The 14837-nt window shown below is 36.4% G+C and overlaps 1 protein-coding gene across 13 annotated transcripts in view; it reads right to left on the bottom strand.

The window, feature by feature from the left end:
- SYNE2 (spectrin repeat containing nuclear envelope protein 2) overlaps positions 1-14837 on the bottom strand; it is a 252931-nt gene that overhangs the window by 170653 nt on the left and 67441 nt on the right. For all 13 annotated transcript variants that reach the window (XM_081313270.1, XM_081313260.1, XM_081313271.1 and 10 more), the window contains exons 28-36: positions 13744-14312; positions 13359-13535; positions 11659-11809; positions 7637-7795; positions 6821-6982; positions 5719-5820; positions 4642-4842; positions 2535-2706; positions 1883-1995 (exon numbers count right to left, since the gene is read on the bottom strand). In XM_081313270.1, the coding sequence (XP_081169396.1) occupies positions 1883-1995; positions 2535-2706; positions 4642-4842; positions 5719-5820; positions 6821-6982; positions 7637-7795; positions 11659-11809; positions 13359-13535; positions 13744-14312 (1806 nt within the window). The remainder of the gene's footprint in view (positions 1-1882; positions 1996-2534; positions 2707-4641; positions 4843-5718; positions 5821-6820; positions 6983-7636; positions 7796-11658; positions 11810-13358; positions 13536-13743; positions 14313-14837) is intronic.

Genomic DNA, 14837 nt, shown 5'->3' with positions numbered 1-14837 from the left:
TCAACTAATTCTGCTCTTTCATATTCTAAAAGAACACACATTACAGTATGTGAAACTAAAATGCACCCTCAGTTTTAATGTGGGGGAAAAAGGGGGAGAATAATAAAAAAACAGATCTGTGAACAACTAGAAGCAAACAAAGTTATAACCAGTAGTCAGCACGGGTTTGTTAAAAACAGATCATGCCAAACCAATTTTATTTCATTCTTTGATAAAGTGACTAAATTAGTAGACCAGTGAAATGCCATGGACATAGTATACATAGATTTCAGTAAGGCATTTGACAAAGTAGACTACAACCTGCTGTTTAGTAAGCTAGAAAAAGTGGGATAGACAACACCATCAGATGGATCTGTAGCTGGTTGACAAACTATACTCAACGAGTAGTCCTCAATGGCACTACATCCACATGGAGGGAAGTAAGCAGTGGGGTACCACAAGGCTCTGTCTTAGGCCCAGTACTCTTCAATATCTTCATCAATGACTTAGATGAGGGAATAGAAGGGGAACTCATCAAATTTGCAGATGACACTAAACTGGCAGGAATAGCCAACACCCTAGAAGACAAGCTCAGGATCCAAAAAGATCTTGACAAACTTGAACAATGGGCCCTATCCAACAAAATTAACTTTAATGTGGAAAAAAGCAAAGTTTTACATTTAGGCAAGAAAAATCAAAGGTATAAGTACAGATTAGGCGAGACTTGACTCAAAAAGAAGTAACTGTGAGAGGGCCCTTGGCCCTTGGAGTCTTAGTGGATGCTCACTTGAATATGAGCCAGCAGTGTGCAGCAGCAGCCAAAGAAGCTAATGCAGTCCTGGGTTGTAGAAACAGAGGCATAGAATCAAGATCACATGAGGTATTAGTATTGCTTTATAAAACCCTAGTAAGACCGCACCTGGAATACTGCAACCAATTTTGGTCACCATACTGCAAAAAAAATGTTGAGCCTTTGGAAAGAGTTCAGAGAAGAGCAACTAAAATGATCAAAGGCCTGGAGACTAAGACATATGAAAAACAGCTGCAGGACTTAGGTTTGGCTAGTATAAGAAAAGAAGAAACAGAGGTGACATGATAGCAGTATTCAAGTATTTGAGGGGCTACCACAAAGAAGAAGGGGTCAAATTATTCTCCAAAGCACAAGAGGGCAGGGCAAGAAACAATGGTTGGAAACTGATCAAAGAGAGAAGCAACCTGGAATTAAGGAGAAACTTCCTAACAGTGAAGACAATTAACCAGTGGAACAGCTTGTCTTCAGAATCATCACTGGAGATTTTTAAGAAGAGACTAGACTGTCACTTTTTTTTAAATCCCATTTATATCCCGCCCTTCTCCGAAGACTCAGGGCGGCTTACAATAAAGCACAAATCAATGTGCTTAGCAATAGCCTTCATCCTATGTATATACCTGCTTATTAGGGCTTTCCCCCCCCCCAAGCTGCATTATTACAAAGTCAGCTTATTGCACCCAACAATCTGGGTCCTCGTTTTACCTACCTCGGAAGGATGGAAGGTTGAGTCAACCTTGAGCCTGGTGGGACTCGAACCTGCACTAATTGCAGGCAGCTGGTGTTACTTAAGGAGGCATTAGCCCACTGCTCCACCAAGGCTCTTCACTTGTCTGAAATGGTGTAGGTTCTCCTGCTTGAGCAGGGTGATGGACTAGAAGACCTCCATGGTCCCTTGCAGCTCTATTCTGTTCTGTTTCTATTTCTATTCTGTTTCTTGATTCTAACCTCCAAGGTCCCATCCAGTTCTATTCCATTCCATTCCATTCCATTCCGTTCCGTTCTATTCTACTTGTAAAAACAGGGCTAATTTATTTAAAATCTGAAGAATCCTGAAGGAAAGTATTCAATACAATTTGCACTCATATCCCTTACCGTTAGTTGATTAATTTTCTTTTCTGCCATCTCTTTTGTTTCTGAAGAGTCAAAACACTCTTCCAGAGAGATCTGGACATTGCTGAACCAATCATCAAAATGCTTACACTGGTCTGTGGGAAGATGCAGTTTAAAATATGGGGGATAAAAAGATTAGTAGGATGAAGAGTCACAGGACTTCATTATTTGAATCTAAGCAATTACCAGTAGTTCTGTCATTGCTGGGCTCCTCTTTGCTATTGGATGAAAAGTCTTTGCAAATTAAAATATAAATCAGGAAAACAATTAGAAATTGCTAAATAAAGAATTGTTTTCCATTGAAAAAAAACATAGGTATAGATATTTGAAGCAAATTGAAAATGGCAGTTTTCCCTCCACACACAATTATATGTTTAAAGTTAAGTGACAAATTTATATTACTATATACTTACTATAGTAACAATATTTTAAGTTTATAAAAAACCAGAAGTAGTTTCTTTATGAATGTTTCTAAACAATTTAAGTATCGTATCCTGTTCCCCTTTGTGGATCCAAAACACTTTTGCATAAATCAAAGCAATTGTCAGTTCAAATTTGCTTTTAAAGAAAACAGGGACTGCTTGAAATTGACAACTTAAGAAAAATAAAAAAAAAATAATAACTTTTCACTCACAGTTCAAGAGAGTTGTAAAGTGATCCTGAAATCTTTGTTTTTTTGAATTAAATAAGTCCGTGATACTTATCAGCTGCTTATTTAATTCAATAACGTCAGGGTTCAGGTAGCTTGTCGCTTTCTGAAGTAATTTCACATGTTGTTTTTGATGAAGAATCTTCTGATGTATTTCCTAAATAAGAAAGGGAATATCATTTACATGTTGACAGAAAACCAATCTGGAAATAATTTTGATAAGCTTGATCCTGGAATGTCAACACTACTTAGACTAACAAGTAGCATGCAGATTGAGAGGGAAAAAGCAAATCTGGAACACAGATCACATTTATTAGCACCTTTTTAAAGAACTTGCATCTTTTCCTGAGCTCATACAGAGTTCAGGAAAATGGCATCCTGCCATAAAATGCAAAGGAGGGGAATGAACTAGCCAGCCATAAATTGCAAGGGAACCGGAATAAACCAGCCTCCAAGGAGCCTGGCCTTCAAATCGAATGTGAAACTGCAGTGAGAGGCGCCAAATATCTGAGCTGTTTCCCCAAACATCTAAAGGGCATCCTATTGGACACTGATGGACTGGTCAATGGGGGAAGGCAAGGGAAAGGGGAAAATGTAACTTTTGCGTGAGTATATTCAGATCTAGCTTTATATATTTATATATTTATTTATTTATTTTTGGGACTTATATGCCGCCCTATCTCCCGAAGGACTCAGGGCAGCTAACAACAATAAAATACAGCAATACAAAAGTTAAAAAGAATTAAATTTACAGCCCCAATAAAATAAATTGAAATTGAAATTAAAAATTAAAAAACATTTTAAAATCCCTGTCGTCAGTCCAGGTCAGCCTGATGGAAAAGGAATGTTTTAAGGCCGCGGCGAAAGGACCGGAGATCCGGGGCCATCCGGAGCTCAAGGGGAAGTTGGTTCCATAGGGCTGGCGCTCTCCCAGAGAAGGCCCTCCCCCTGGGGGTCGCCAGCCGACATTGTCTAGCCAACAGCACCCTGAGGAAGCCCTCTCTGTGTGAGCATACTGGGCGATGGGAGGTCGTTCCCGGCAGCAGACGGTCCTGCAAATATCCCGGGCCTAGGCCATGTAGGGCTTTAAAGGTAAGTACCAGACCCTTAAATCTCACCCGGATGACAACCGGTAACCAATGCAGCTCACGCAGGAGGGGTGTAATATGGGAGTATCGGGATGCTCCCATCACTACCCGCGCGGCCGCATTCTGCACCAGCTGGAGCCTCCGGGTGGTCTTCAAGGGCAGCCCCATGTAGAGAGCTTTACTTTTGCTGCAACCACTTAACTTTAGCAGAAGAACCTATCAGTTCAATCAAATGGAGTTGAGGGTCTTTCTTTCCTAAATGTCAAGTTGGGGCATATCTGACACATTTGATTTAAAGATATGACAGCAAGTATGTGCTTATTCCTACATGCTCTGCATCATTCCTACTGAATTTGAACCTCTGCACAGTCATAAGCAATAGTAATCATATTAATATACCATTACCAATGTCCAAGTGTAATAATTTGGCAATGCTGACAAGTAAACAATTTTGTTTTTAATAGATTTTTGAAGCTAGTTACAAACCTCAGATTATGTTATGTTATACTATGTTCACAGATACTGCTAAACAGGATTTAAAACCAAAGCTTGCTAAGTAAGTTACAGTAACCTGACTATGACATAATACTATTATGACTTAGTATTATGTGTGAATCTTGTCCAAGTATAACTGGATTGTGCTAAGCCTATATAGACTGGTTTTTTTTACTTATACGCCCATCCATTGTGGATTAATATTTTGTACAAACTCAATCTCTAAATCCTGGTTCATAATCATGGTTGAGATTGATACTGACATAACTTTTAACTGCAGTGAAAGGCAGCAGGAGAGTGGAGTATAGGAAAGTCACATGGAAGAGAAGGATGGAGCTCCTAATTTTCTGATCCCACTCAAAATCCTGTGATATGTGCAACAACCATTGAAATTCTGTCATTCTGTCTTTGTAAGAGCAGTTCAAAATGTTATCTTCAGGTGGAATATCATCTGCATTGCCAAACAAACTAAAGATGCTTGTCTATGATGTTGTATATGTCTGAAGTACCTCCAATTTTGTAAAAATCTCCAAGGGATCAGAGGGAGATAAAGCTTCCAGAAGCGATTCTGTCATTCCGATTTGAGTCTTGGCAAGATCAAGGTCTCCTTTCAGCTCTGTTGTACTGCCATTTACTTCAGTGGGTACTGACTTATTTGGTAAATACTTCCTTATTTGCTCCATTTTGTTCAAAAGAGAAGATTTAATAACCTGAAAAGGAAAAGAACATATGCCAAATTAGGAGTTTATTATTTTAGTAGAAATTGGAGAGAAATATTGCTATACATACCTGCCTTCTTTTTAAATTATAATTTCCTTCTTTTTTGCCAGAATTGATAAACACATCTTATATTTTAGGTATACCCAGGATTTATTTAAAATGTTGAAGCTAGTTGTTACTGAAAAAGGCATTCCATATTCAAATTCTTTTCTGTTTTTCCCTTATAGCCAGTAACAATCTCTACATGATAACATTACAGTGTAAATTTCCTTCACCCCAACACGAAATCTTATCATCTAGTGAGTTTTGTTTCAGAGGATTAAATCAAGAAAATCAGTCATCAAGAGAGAACTAGAGCTTCTTATGAGTGGAAGAAGAAAAAAGAACCTTCTTCATAGGACTCAGGGAGAAATATAAAACATTTTGACTTCTAGATGCAATGGACAATTAGATGGTTCCAGATTGTATCTTAGTGGTTGTAATCTGGTAACATAGCTCAGAAACAGGTACCAAAGTTTCTGTTACTTCCGACATATCACAGCAGTTTGAGTCAGTATCAGATAGTCAACCTGAAGAGAAGTAACAGAATGGAAGCCATTTTCCTTCCTTCACCTTGCTCCTATATCTTTGGTCGATAAGAGGAAAATAAGACAGTGATGCTGAATACCAGCCAAAACAGTAATTACCCTGCACTGTCCAGTTGAATGGGGCAGACCTGATAGCAAAAGAGACCTTTACAATTGTGTTTTATTTTCATTATTGCAAGGCAATACAAAAGGAATAGAAAATCTTTTTTTGGACAACAAAGATAAGCAGGCCTATTATATCAACCACAATCATAATTCTTGTTATTTCTCCTCTTTCACCTGTAGTTCAAGTGAGGGTTCACTGCCATTAAGAAGACACTGAATTTCATCCACCTTTGTATCAAATTCCTCTAACTTTTTTTCTTGGCACAAGATATCGGCCTGAGAAGATACAGAAAACAGATTATGTACAAAATATCCAATTGTAAATTTTATTTCACCAGTGAATAGAAGTCATAATGCACTGCCCTTGAAGATTGCAAGGAAGCAACAACCAGGCTAAAATGCAATGGCTTAAAAAGTTATGAACACAACTCAGGATACCCAATGTAGCACCTCTGCTATTAAGCTAGACTGATTACCAGTGATGATTACCTCCTATGAAGCCCTTCATGGCATGCAGCCTGAATACCAGAGGGATTGCCTCTTTCCCATCTTTTCTGCCTGTTCTGTAACAACCATAGAGCTGACAGGGGAATTCTGGGAAATGAAGTCCACATGTCTTTAAAGTTGCTGGGGTTGAGAAACACGGCATTAAGCAATGTAATTTGATGGCAACTAGAAGGCATTCTTTTCATGGCATCTACTCTTTGAAATAGAAACTCCCTGGAGATTTAGGCTGCCCTGCCCTGATTTGGGGTCAAAAGCCCCAAGATCAATTTCTGCCATCTTCAGGTATTATGCGGAAAGATTGCTATTTAATGTAGGTAATACTGAGCAGTATGAGGGAGTGATTTGATTAAAAATAAAAACTTTCTCATGACAAATTATGTGCATTGTATTCCTTTTCAAACCAGCTGCATCTTAACACTAGAATGGTAAGAGTTTTGAAGACCTTATATTAATCTTTGTTGTAACACCTACTATCATTTCAAATTAAAATTCCCCTTTCAGTGTAAAAATAGCTTTCAAAACATATCTTTTTCATATCTGCATCTCATAAAGAAATGCTAGGTATTTTATGAATGAATCTCTCATTGCATTCAAGCAGAGGAGAAGAAAGTCAGAGAAAGGATGGCAATATGGAAAAGAGAACAAGGAGGAAGAAAAAACAGAACTTCAGACCTTGAATCACAGCTTGATGGCACTGTACCATTCTTCATCCAGTTTAGAAAAAGTTGCCTGCAGTTACTGAATGACAAATAATCCCTATCAACCATACCTCCAACTCTTCCAATTCCTTTTCAGTCACGTTCCCATCTTCTAAGTTCTTCTGCATTTTATCTGACCATTCATCAATCAAACTGGATAAGTTAAGAAGCTGGTCCCATAAAGCCAAAGCTCTTTCCAGGTTTTCACAATAGCTTTCAGTCCGCTCATTGATCTGGAAGAGGGAATTATGTTTTCCAAAAAAGAAGAAAGAAACAGAACATAAAGCTTTCTAATCAAGTAAGAACATGAAGAGAGGCAAGGTAAAATGAAGCCAGACACAAAAACAAATAAGGGGAGGGAAGTAATCCAATGTTCCCATGGGATACAGCCAGTTTCTTGCCAAATATGATTATCATATCAAAGATCACAATAGCGCTCCAGACTCTAGAGACAGGTTTGGCGAGTTGGCTTGGTTTATTAGATGGAATCTTCTCCCAATAATGTGTCCTAACTGGTTTTAGTTAGGAACTGCCTGGGCATATTCATAAAGCAGTCAGTGTCCTTCTCTAGCTGTTTAGAGTATTGAAGTAAGACATTCTTAAGATATGCATTCGTGGAAAAACTCCTGGGAGTGCTAAGCAATACAAACAGCATAAGACAATATTGCTTGTTTGTTTATATCTTTGAGAATAATCTCAAATAAAATAAAAATATGTATTTCTTTGAGTCCCACTTTGTATTAAGTATGCCCCAATTTCCCTCTTTTTGGGTTCCTCATCATGCTAAATTTAATCTAATTTACTTTGAATAACACTTGGAAGTCAAGATTGATTATTACAATGAATGATAATTTGGAATATCCTTATAGTTAGCTTATATAACATACATCCAGCCATCGGTCCACAATAGCATTAGCCTCATTCTCAAATGGGGGTTCCTCAAAACTCTTCATTTTGTTCACTTGAGACTGAAGATTTTTGCACATTTGGTTTAATCTATCAACATCTTCAGAGGAATTGTTAAATTCTTCCTTTGCCTTGTGGACCTATGAAAAGATGAGAATGAACAAGTTTATGAACAAGTTTGTTGCATTTGTGGGAAATTCTAGAGTCAGAAACTTGTCAAAATGGAAAATGGCACTGCCTTTGATTTTCAATATTTATATTCGTTTCAACATCAACAAGAATGAGAAAAAAGTAACAGAATTATGCTTTATTATGAATCTTCCAAGTTTTAAAAAATTCAGTTACTTTTTTTATTGTAAAGTTTTATAAAAGGTTACAATATTATCCCCTTCCCAACCCCCCCCAACCCCCCCTCCCCCACTTCCCAAAGCTGATTACAGGGTTACAAATATATAGTAATCATAATCTAACTAACATTAATCAACTATATAAAAAACCAAATACATAATACACTTTAACCCACCTTTAACATAATTACCAACACTCTAAAGTACCCAACTTCTAGAAAAAATTTAAATTATAGCAATAACAATCTAAAATTTACTCATAAGCTAAATGGAACTTTTTAGTCCCATATTTTTTCTGAATATAATCTATCCATCTTCTCCAAACCGAAATGTATCTCTCTTGTGAATGATCTTTCAAGTAAGCAGAAATCTTAGCCATTTCTGCTAGATTTGACACTTTAAGCGTCCACTCCTCTATAGTAGGCAGACAATCCTTCTTCCAATATTGCCCTACCAATAACCTCGCAGCTGTTATCAAATTCAACATCAAATTAATTTCTTTAGTGTCACAGTCTGTAATAACACCCAATAAAAATAATTGTGGAGTAAACTTTATCTTTCTCTTAAAAATCTTTTGAATGTTCCACCAAATTTTAATCCAAAAAGCTTTTATATTTCTACAAGTCCACCAAATATGAAAATAAGTAGCATCCAAACTACCACATCTCCAACATTTGGGCTGTAAATTAGAATACATACAAGACAGCTTTTTAGGATCCAAATGCCATCTATAAAACATTTTATAAAAATTTTCTCTTAAGTTTTGGGCTTGAGTAAATTTTACATTTCTGACCCAAATTACCTCCCACACATCCAATGGAATCGGTTCTTGAATATTTTGAGCCCACTTTACCATGCAATCTTTCACCAATTCCATTTCCGAATCCAATTCTATTAAAGCATTATAATTCAGTTACTTTTTATCAAGAAATAAATCTATTCAAATATTTTAAACCTTGAGCAATATTCTGCTCTTTTTATGCAAATGAACTCATTAACTTGCGTAATAGCTACAGTATATTTCAGATTTATTTGTTTGCTTATTCATCTTCTTTTCAAATATATGGACTCCCAATTCTCCTCTCACACATTTGCCATATACTGTTCCTATAATACTGAATTATACTGTCAAAACTATGTTGAAAGCAAGACCTGGATTGTTTATGGCAAACTAAACCTCAAATATTTTGTTCTACATATAATAATAAACAGATTGTTTTTCAGGTAATACAATATTTCCTTTGATAACTACAGTTGTTTCAAAAATGAACGATCCATTTTAATTTATAAACTGCATCACCAAATTTGTATCTCTGGAACTTGCAAAATACCATTTTTATTTACCACTTTGGGCTTCTGAAATGGCTCTTATGCCCCCAAAACACACAAACACAGGCAGTAGAGTACTGACCTATACCACTTGGCAGTTATAAAGCTTTTGTTAATGACAGCTTTGTTCCCTGTCAGACAGTACTCTGTTTTTAGTACATCCAGCTAGACAATGAGAAAGTAGGACAAAGGTTTTCAAGCAACAGATGATAGACAACTTGTCTTCTTATTCCTCTAACAGAAAAAAATAAGCATGAAGCTCTGCATACTTTGGGGAGGGGAGAATTCTGACCAGTTTATTTATACTCTCATGACATTGCTGAATCCAAATAAAACAACCTTGGCAGAAAGGAAAGATACATCAAATATAAGTATTTAGATTCTGATTCGTATTATTAATCACATTATGGATAAACTGGAGAGAATCATGAAAGACCAAGAATGAGAAATCTTTAGACCTTTATTTAAGTAACAAAGATACAGAAAGTGTTGTCAAGATTCTTCTGAAATGGTACAACCCATTTCAAGTCCTCCTTGAGGCAAAGTTAAATCTTCAAGGCAGGTAACATAACAAACATATATTATCAAATTCTGAATATTTAAGTCTTTTCTTTATATATTTTGTTAATGTTGACATGGTTGACTATTGATAAACTTTGCTTCCCATTCAAGCATGGAAATATTATTGACATTTTAAAATATCCTAAACACGTATTCCTTGACTTACAACAGTCCATATAGCAACCATTTGAAATTATAACAGCACTGAAAAAAGTGACTTATGACCATTTTTCACACTTATGACCGTTGCAGCATCCCCATAGTCATGTGATCTAAATTCAGGCACTTGGCAACTGACTCATATTTATGACGGTTGCAGTATCCCAGGTTCATGTGATCACCTTTTGGAACCTTCTGACAAGCAAAGTCAATGGGGAAGCCAGGTTCACTTAACAATTGTGTTACTAACTTAACAACTGTGGTGATTCACTTAACAACTATGGCAAGAAAAGTCGTAAAATGGGGCAAAATTCATTTAACAAATGTCTCATTTAGTAATAGAAATTTTGAGCTCAACTGAGGTTGTAAGTCTGTATTAACATTTTGTTCCAGAGATATATTTCATGGTTTATGGAAAGTTGGGTACCTGTGAGTAATTTTTCCTCTATCCTATAGTAAGTGCTTTGCATGAAACTTATCTATGTCTTAATCGACAGGAAGCTTGCCTATAGACATGGTAAAAGCTGAAAAATCTTAACACTTGCAGGATGAGTCCTGGAAGAAGCCCAAAGATTTTTGGCTTGGAAGCTTTTCTCCTCTCTCCCCATGGACTGTTGGTGGCAACGCTGTATACAAGGTGGGTCTTCTCTAATGAATCACTGCTAAGAACTCTGTTCCATAGCAGAGAAGATTTGTTTTCAGATTGTATCTACTGCAGGCTGGAAGGAATGCAATCAGTGCTTCATAGGTATTAGCCAAAGGGCACCAAGCAACACATCTCTGGACTGTAATCTACATGGATTCATAATTCCCATTTCATTGGGAACATACTATACACACACATAGAGTAGGAAAATTAGGATTTCATCACTGTTCACAATGAATCTGCAAGTTACTAGCTGCACTGGATAGACAGCAACAGACCAAAAAGTAAGATGCAGTTTCTACCCATAAAACATAGTGTTCTTGATCCAGTCACAGGCAGCTCAAATTGATGATAAAACTCTGAACTGGGGGCTTTATAGGGTTTCACAACTAGGGATTAGACCTTTGCGTCAACTGATGATACACTTAAGCAGTATATAACTGAGAGAGCCTTGGTGGAGCAGTGGGCTAATGCCTCCTTAAGTAACACCAGCTGCCTGCAATTAGTGCAGGTTCGCATCCCACCAGGCTCAAGGTTGACTCAGCCTTCCATCCTTCCGAGGTAGGTAAAATGAGGACCCAGATTGTTGGGGGCAATTAAGCTGACTTTGTAATAATGCCGCTTGGGGTGTGTGTGAAAGCCCTAACAAGCAGGCATATACATAGAATGAAGGCTACTGCTAAGCTTGTAAGCCGCCCTGAGTCTTCGGAGAAGGGCGGGATATAAATGGAATTAAAATAAATAAATAAATAAATGATACTTAAAGCATTACTGCTGTCTTTTAACACAGTGATGAGCAGTGAAAGAGGTAAAATACTTATGGTAAAATACTTATGGAGTTTGTCTTCCAGTTCTCAATGCATTGTGCCTCATGTCCATCACTAAATGCTACAGGGTGTTGCTCATTTGCACAGAACCAGAGAGATGGTTTCCTATGTACAAAAATTCCCTAAAACGTCACCTTAGCAATTATCTTCTGCAGGTTTTCTTTTCCCATGTAGGAGGCTTGCTGTGATAGGGCATTTTCTTGCTTCAGAATAATGCTAGTCAAACAGGTTTTGCAGCTTTGATATTGCTTCAAGAGTTCCATTGTGCTTTTACAGTACTCACGCCTATAGAAGGGGACAAAGCCAAAAGAAAATTGGAGACATTTACACACCAGCCTAAGATTAGAGAACCTTATTTTTCAAATGATTATGAACACGTCAAGGAATCCAGTAGGCCCATTCAACTCCAAAGTAAATAAGCTTTCACAAAAATGAAGAAGAGAATTAGTAGCCTTTAAGATTAAACTAGGGATTAAATGCAGGAATATGCTTTCATAGTTTCATATACCATCTTAGAGGAAAATTAAAATTACAATCGTACTACATAGGGAGAGGAGTTTAACTTATTTCCAGTTTTGCATTGCCCACTCCTAAGCTGCTGTTCTACTTACAATAGATGCCTATGATAATTGGCATCAGTTAATTATGAAGATAACTGATCATGTAAAGACAGAAAGAGTCTGAGAGTATTTATAAGAATGTCTCCCACAATTGGGACTAGCAACTTGGTCATTAAGCAAAGTGGTTGTTAAATGAACACACAACTGTGCTTATGATCTTACTTCATCTTACAGGTCTGTAAAAATCCTAAAGGCAAGAATAGATTATAAAGTGATTTTTTTTCATCACTGTTATAACTGCAAATGGTTACTAAACAAGGTAGTCACTAAATGAGGACTACCTGTATACATTACTGGCTGCAGAATACTTATTTATTAATCAAATTTTATAGCTGTTTGTCTCTCTAAAGGTGGCTCTGGACAATATACAACAGTCGATTAAAATCACAAATATGAAAACAATACATATAAAAATATAACAATCCACATTTAAAATAAATATTATGAAAACAAATATACGTGAGGAAGGAAAGGATAAGCATGGCCATTTTAAAATATCAAAGTAGGAGATCCCTTCTTGGATTCTTCCAGTTAGAATGCAAGAAAGGGGAGTTTTCATTCTTCCATAGTGAAAAAGTTAATTCCCTGACATGCTACTTCCTTACCAACAGAGTTTCTTACACAAACTAAAGTTCAATCATGTAATCATTTAAAACTTGTCCAGTCCCCAAAAGTTGTATTATGAAATACTTCTTTTAAGAGAAGCAACTAAATATACTGCTTGTGTATACATTTTTCTTGCAAAAAGAAATTTTGTTTTTTTCAATTTTGAGACACATTTTTCATCATTTTCTTTTTATAGTATTTTAACCAAAAGTTCCAAGTTCATTTTTCCCACAACCACGGCAGAAAATATGGCTTGCTCTTGGCTTCCGATAATTTACTTGTTTTACAGTTAATAATTTTGATAATAATTTTTTCCATGAATTCTTTAATTTCCAAGGAGATATAAAAGGGAAGTTATGTGTTCCAGCATGAGAGATCACTTATCTCTAATTTATTGCACTGTGGGAAGATGAGCAATGTCTCAGTCTACAGCTGCATGAAATTTAGCAGAAAAGCAGTATGTATGTATGTATGTATGTATGTATGTATGTATGTATGTATGTATGTATGTATAGTACAGTCCTAATGAAATCTATTCAGAAGTAAGTTTTATTCAGTATCAGTAGGACTTCCTAGGAGGTACATATAAATATAGAATTGCGACCTACTTTTCAGTAATGGCAAGTTTAGTCTTCTTCCATAGGTCCTGGGTAAGCGTCCACTGCCGACTGACTTCATTTTCCTGGGCTTTTGGCAACTGGGAAAATTGACTAATCTCATTCAAGGCTTTCATTTCTGGAGCACAGCGATCAAGCTTCTTCCACAGTTCATTGAGCAACTTCAACCTATATTATCAAGAGAAAAAAATAGATTGATATCTTATAATTTCACTGTGACTATTCTGATATTCTATTATTTTAAAATATTTTCAGATTATTATATTTATTATATTGTATATTATTATTATATTATTTTAAAATATTTCCAGTTTTAAGAAGCTTTCATAATTCCCAACCAGAAGATATAAAATTAGTGAAAAAAAGGCTTTCTCACCTTTGCGAAATAGCAGGAATTGTTGGGTCCCGCAAGCCTATCACACTGATTGAATCATATATATCTTGAAGATTTTTAAATAGCTCATTATTCCTCAAGGAAAATTCTTCAGTCTTTTGATTCTGGGTATACTCTGTTGCTGCTTCAGAACCAATAGAGGGGCATTCCTTTACAAATAAAGTTGCTACAAGCTCTTCACAGCTCATATTTTTACCACTTTCAGCCTCTACCAAATAGATATGAAGTTGCTTCAATTTCTCATCTAGAGACTTGGCTTCTTTCTCCATATGAGAAACCTCCTGCATTGACTGAGGAGACCAGCTCAGCGGTGTAGAGTCATCCACAGAATATTGAATACGTCTCAGGGAAGCCAGAAAACTTTCAAGATCTTGTAAAATTGTTTCAATGACTTCTATCTTTTGACTCAGTTCTTCTAATTGTGTTTTATACTTGCTGATCATTAAACCAATGGCTTGCCGATCTCTTTGGTCAATTGTCCATCCTGCAGGGCTTTTTTGCTCTTGGCTGTCGCACTGTTCAATACAATTTGCTATAGATGCCTGGATTTTCTGAAAGAAAGGATGATAGAATCTGGAAACTATGTTTTAAGCATAATATTAATTACTATGCAATTACACTTACTAAATCTGAAGAATGAGAGATGGCTCTATAGCAAAATGGTAGCCTGCATACTTTTATTCAGAAAGGCACTTCTCTAACTAGGGCTGGAAAAACTCCTACCTGATACTGTTAAAAAGCTACAGTATCACTGGTCAGTGTTGTTGGACCAACAGGTCAACTTGATATAAAGTACTTGAGTTTCTAATATTCTTAAGCACCACATCTATGTTAGTTGATGAAAAATGATGAGCAGACACACTTATATATGATTATTCTTCTAGGGGAATAAACAGATTTGGAGGAAAGCACTTAAAGAAGACCAGTTTGGGTCTTTGGGCTATAATAAACATTATAATATAATACAAAGTAAAGAAAGATTCAGAACCTCTCTTTCTGTTTACTACCACTTTCCCTTAGAGAAAAGTGGCTGAGATTGGGAAGTTGAACTGAGAAAAGAGGAGGCTTCATCATCT

This window comes from Vipera berus (genome assembly GCF_964194415.1).
Source record: "Vipera berus genome assembly, chromosome: 1".
NCBI lineage: Eukaryota > Metazoa > Chordata > Lepidosauria > Squamata > Viperidae > Vipera > Vipera berus.
The sequence above is the reverse complement of the archived record's forward strand: the minus strand, read 5'-3'. Positions and strand labels throughout refer to the sequence as shown.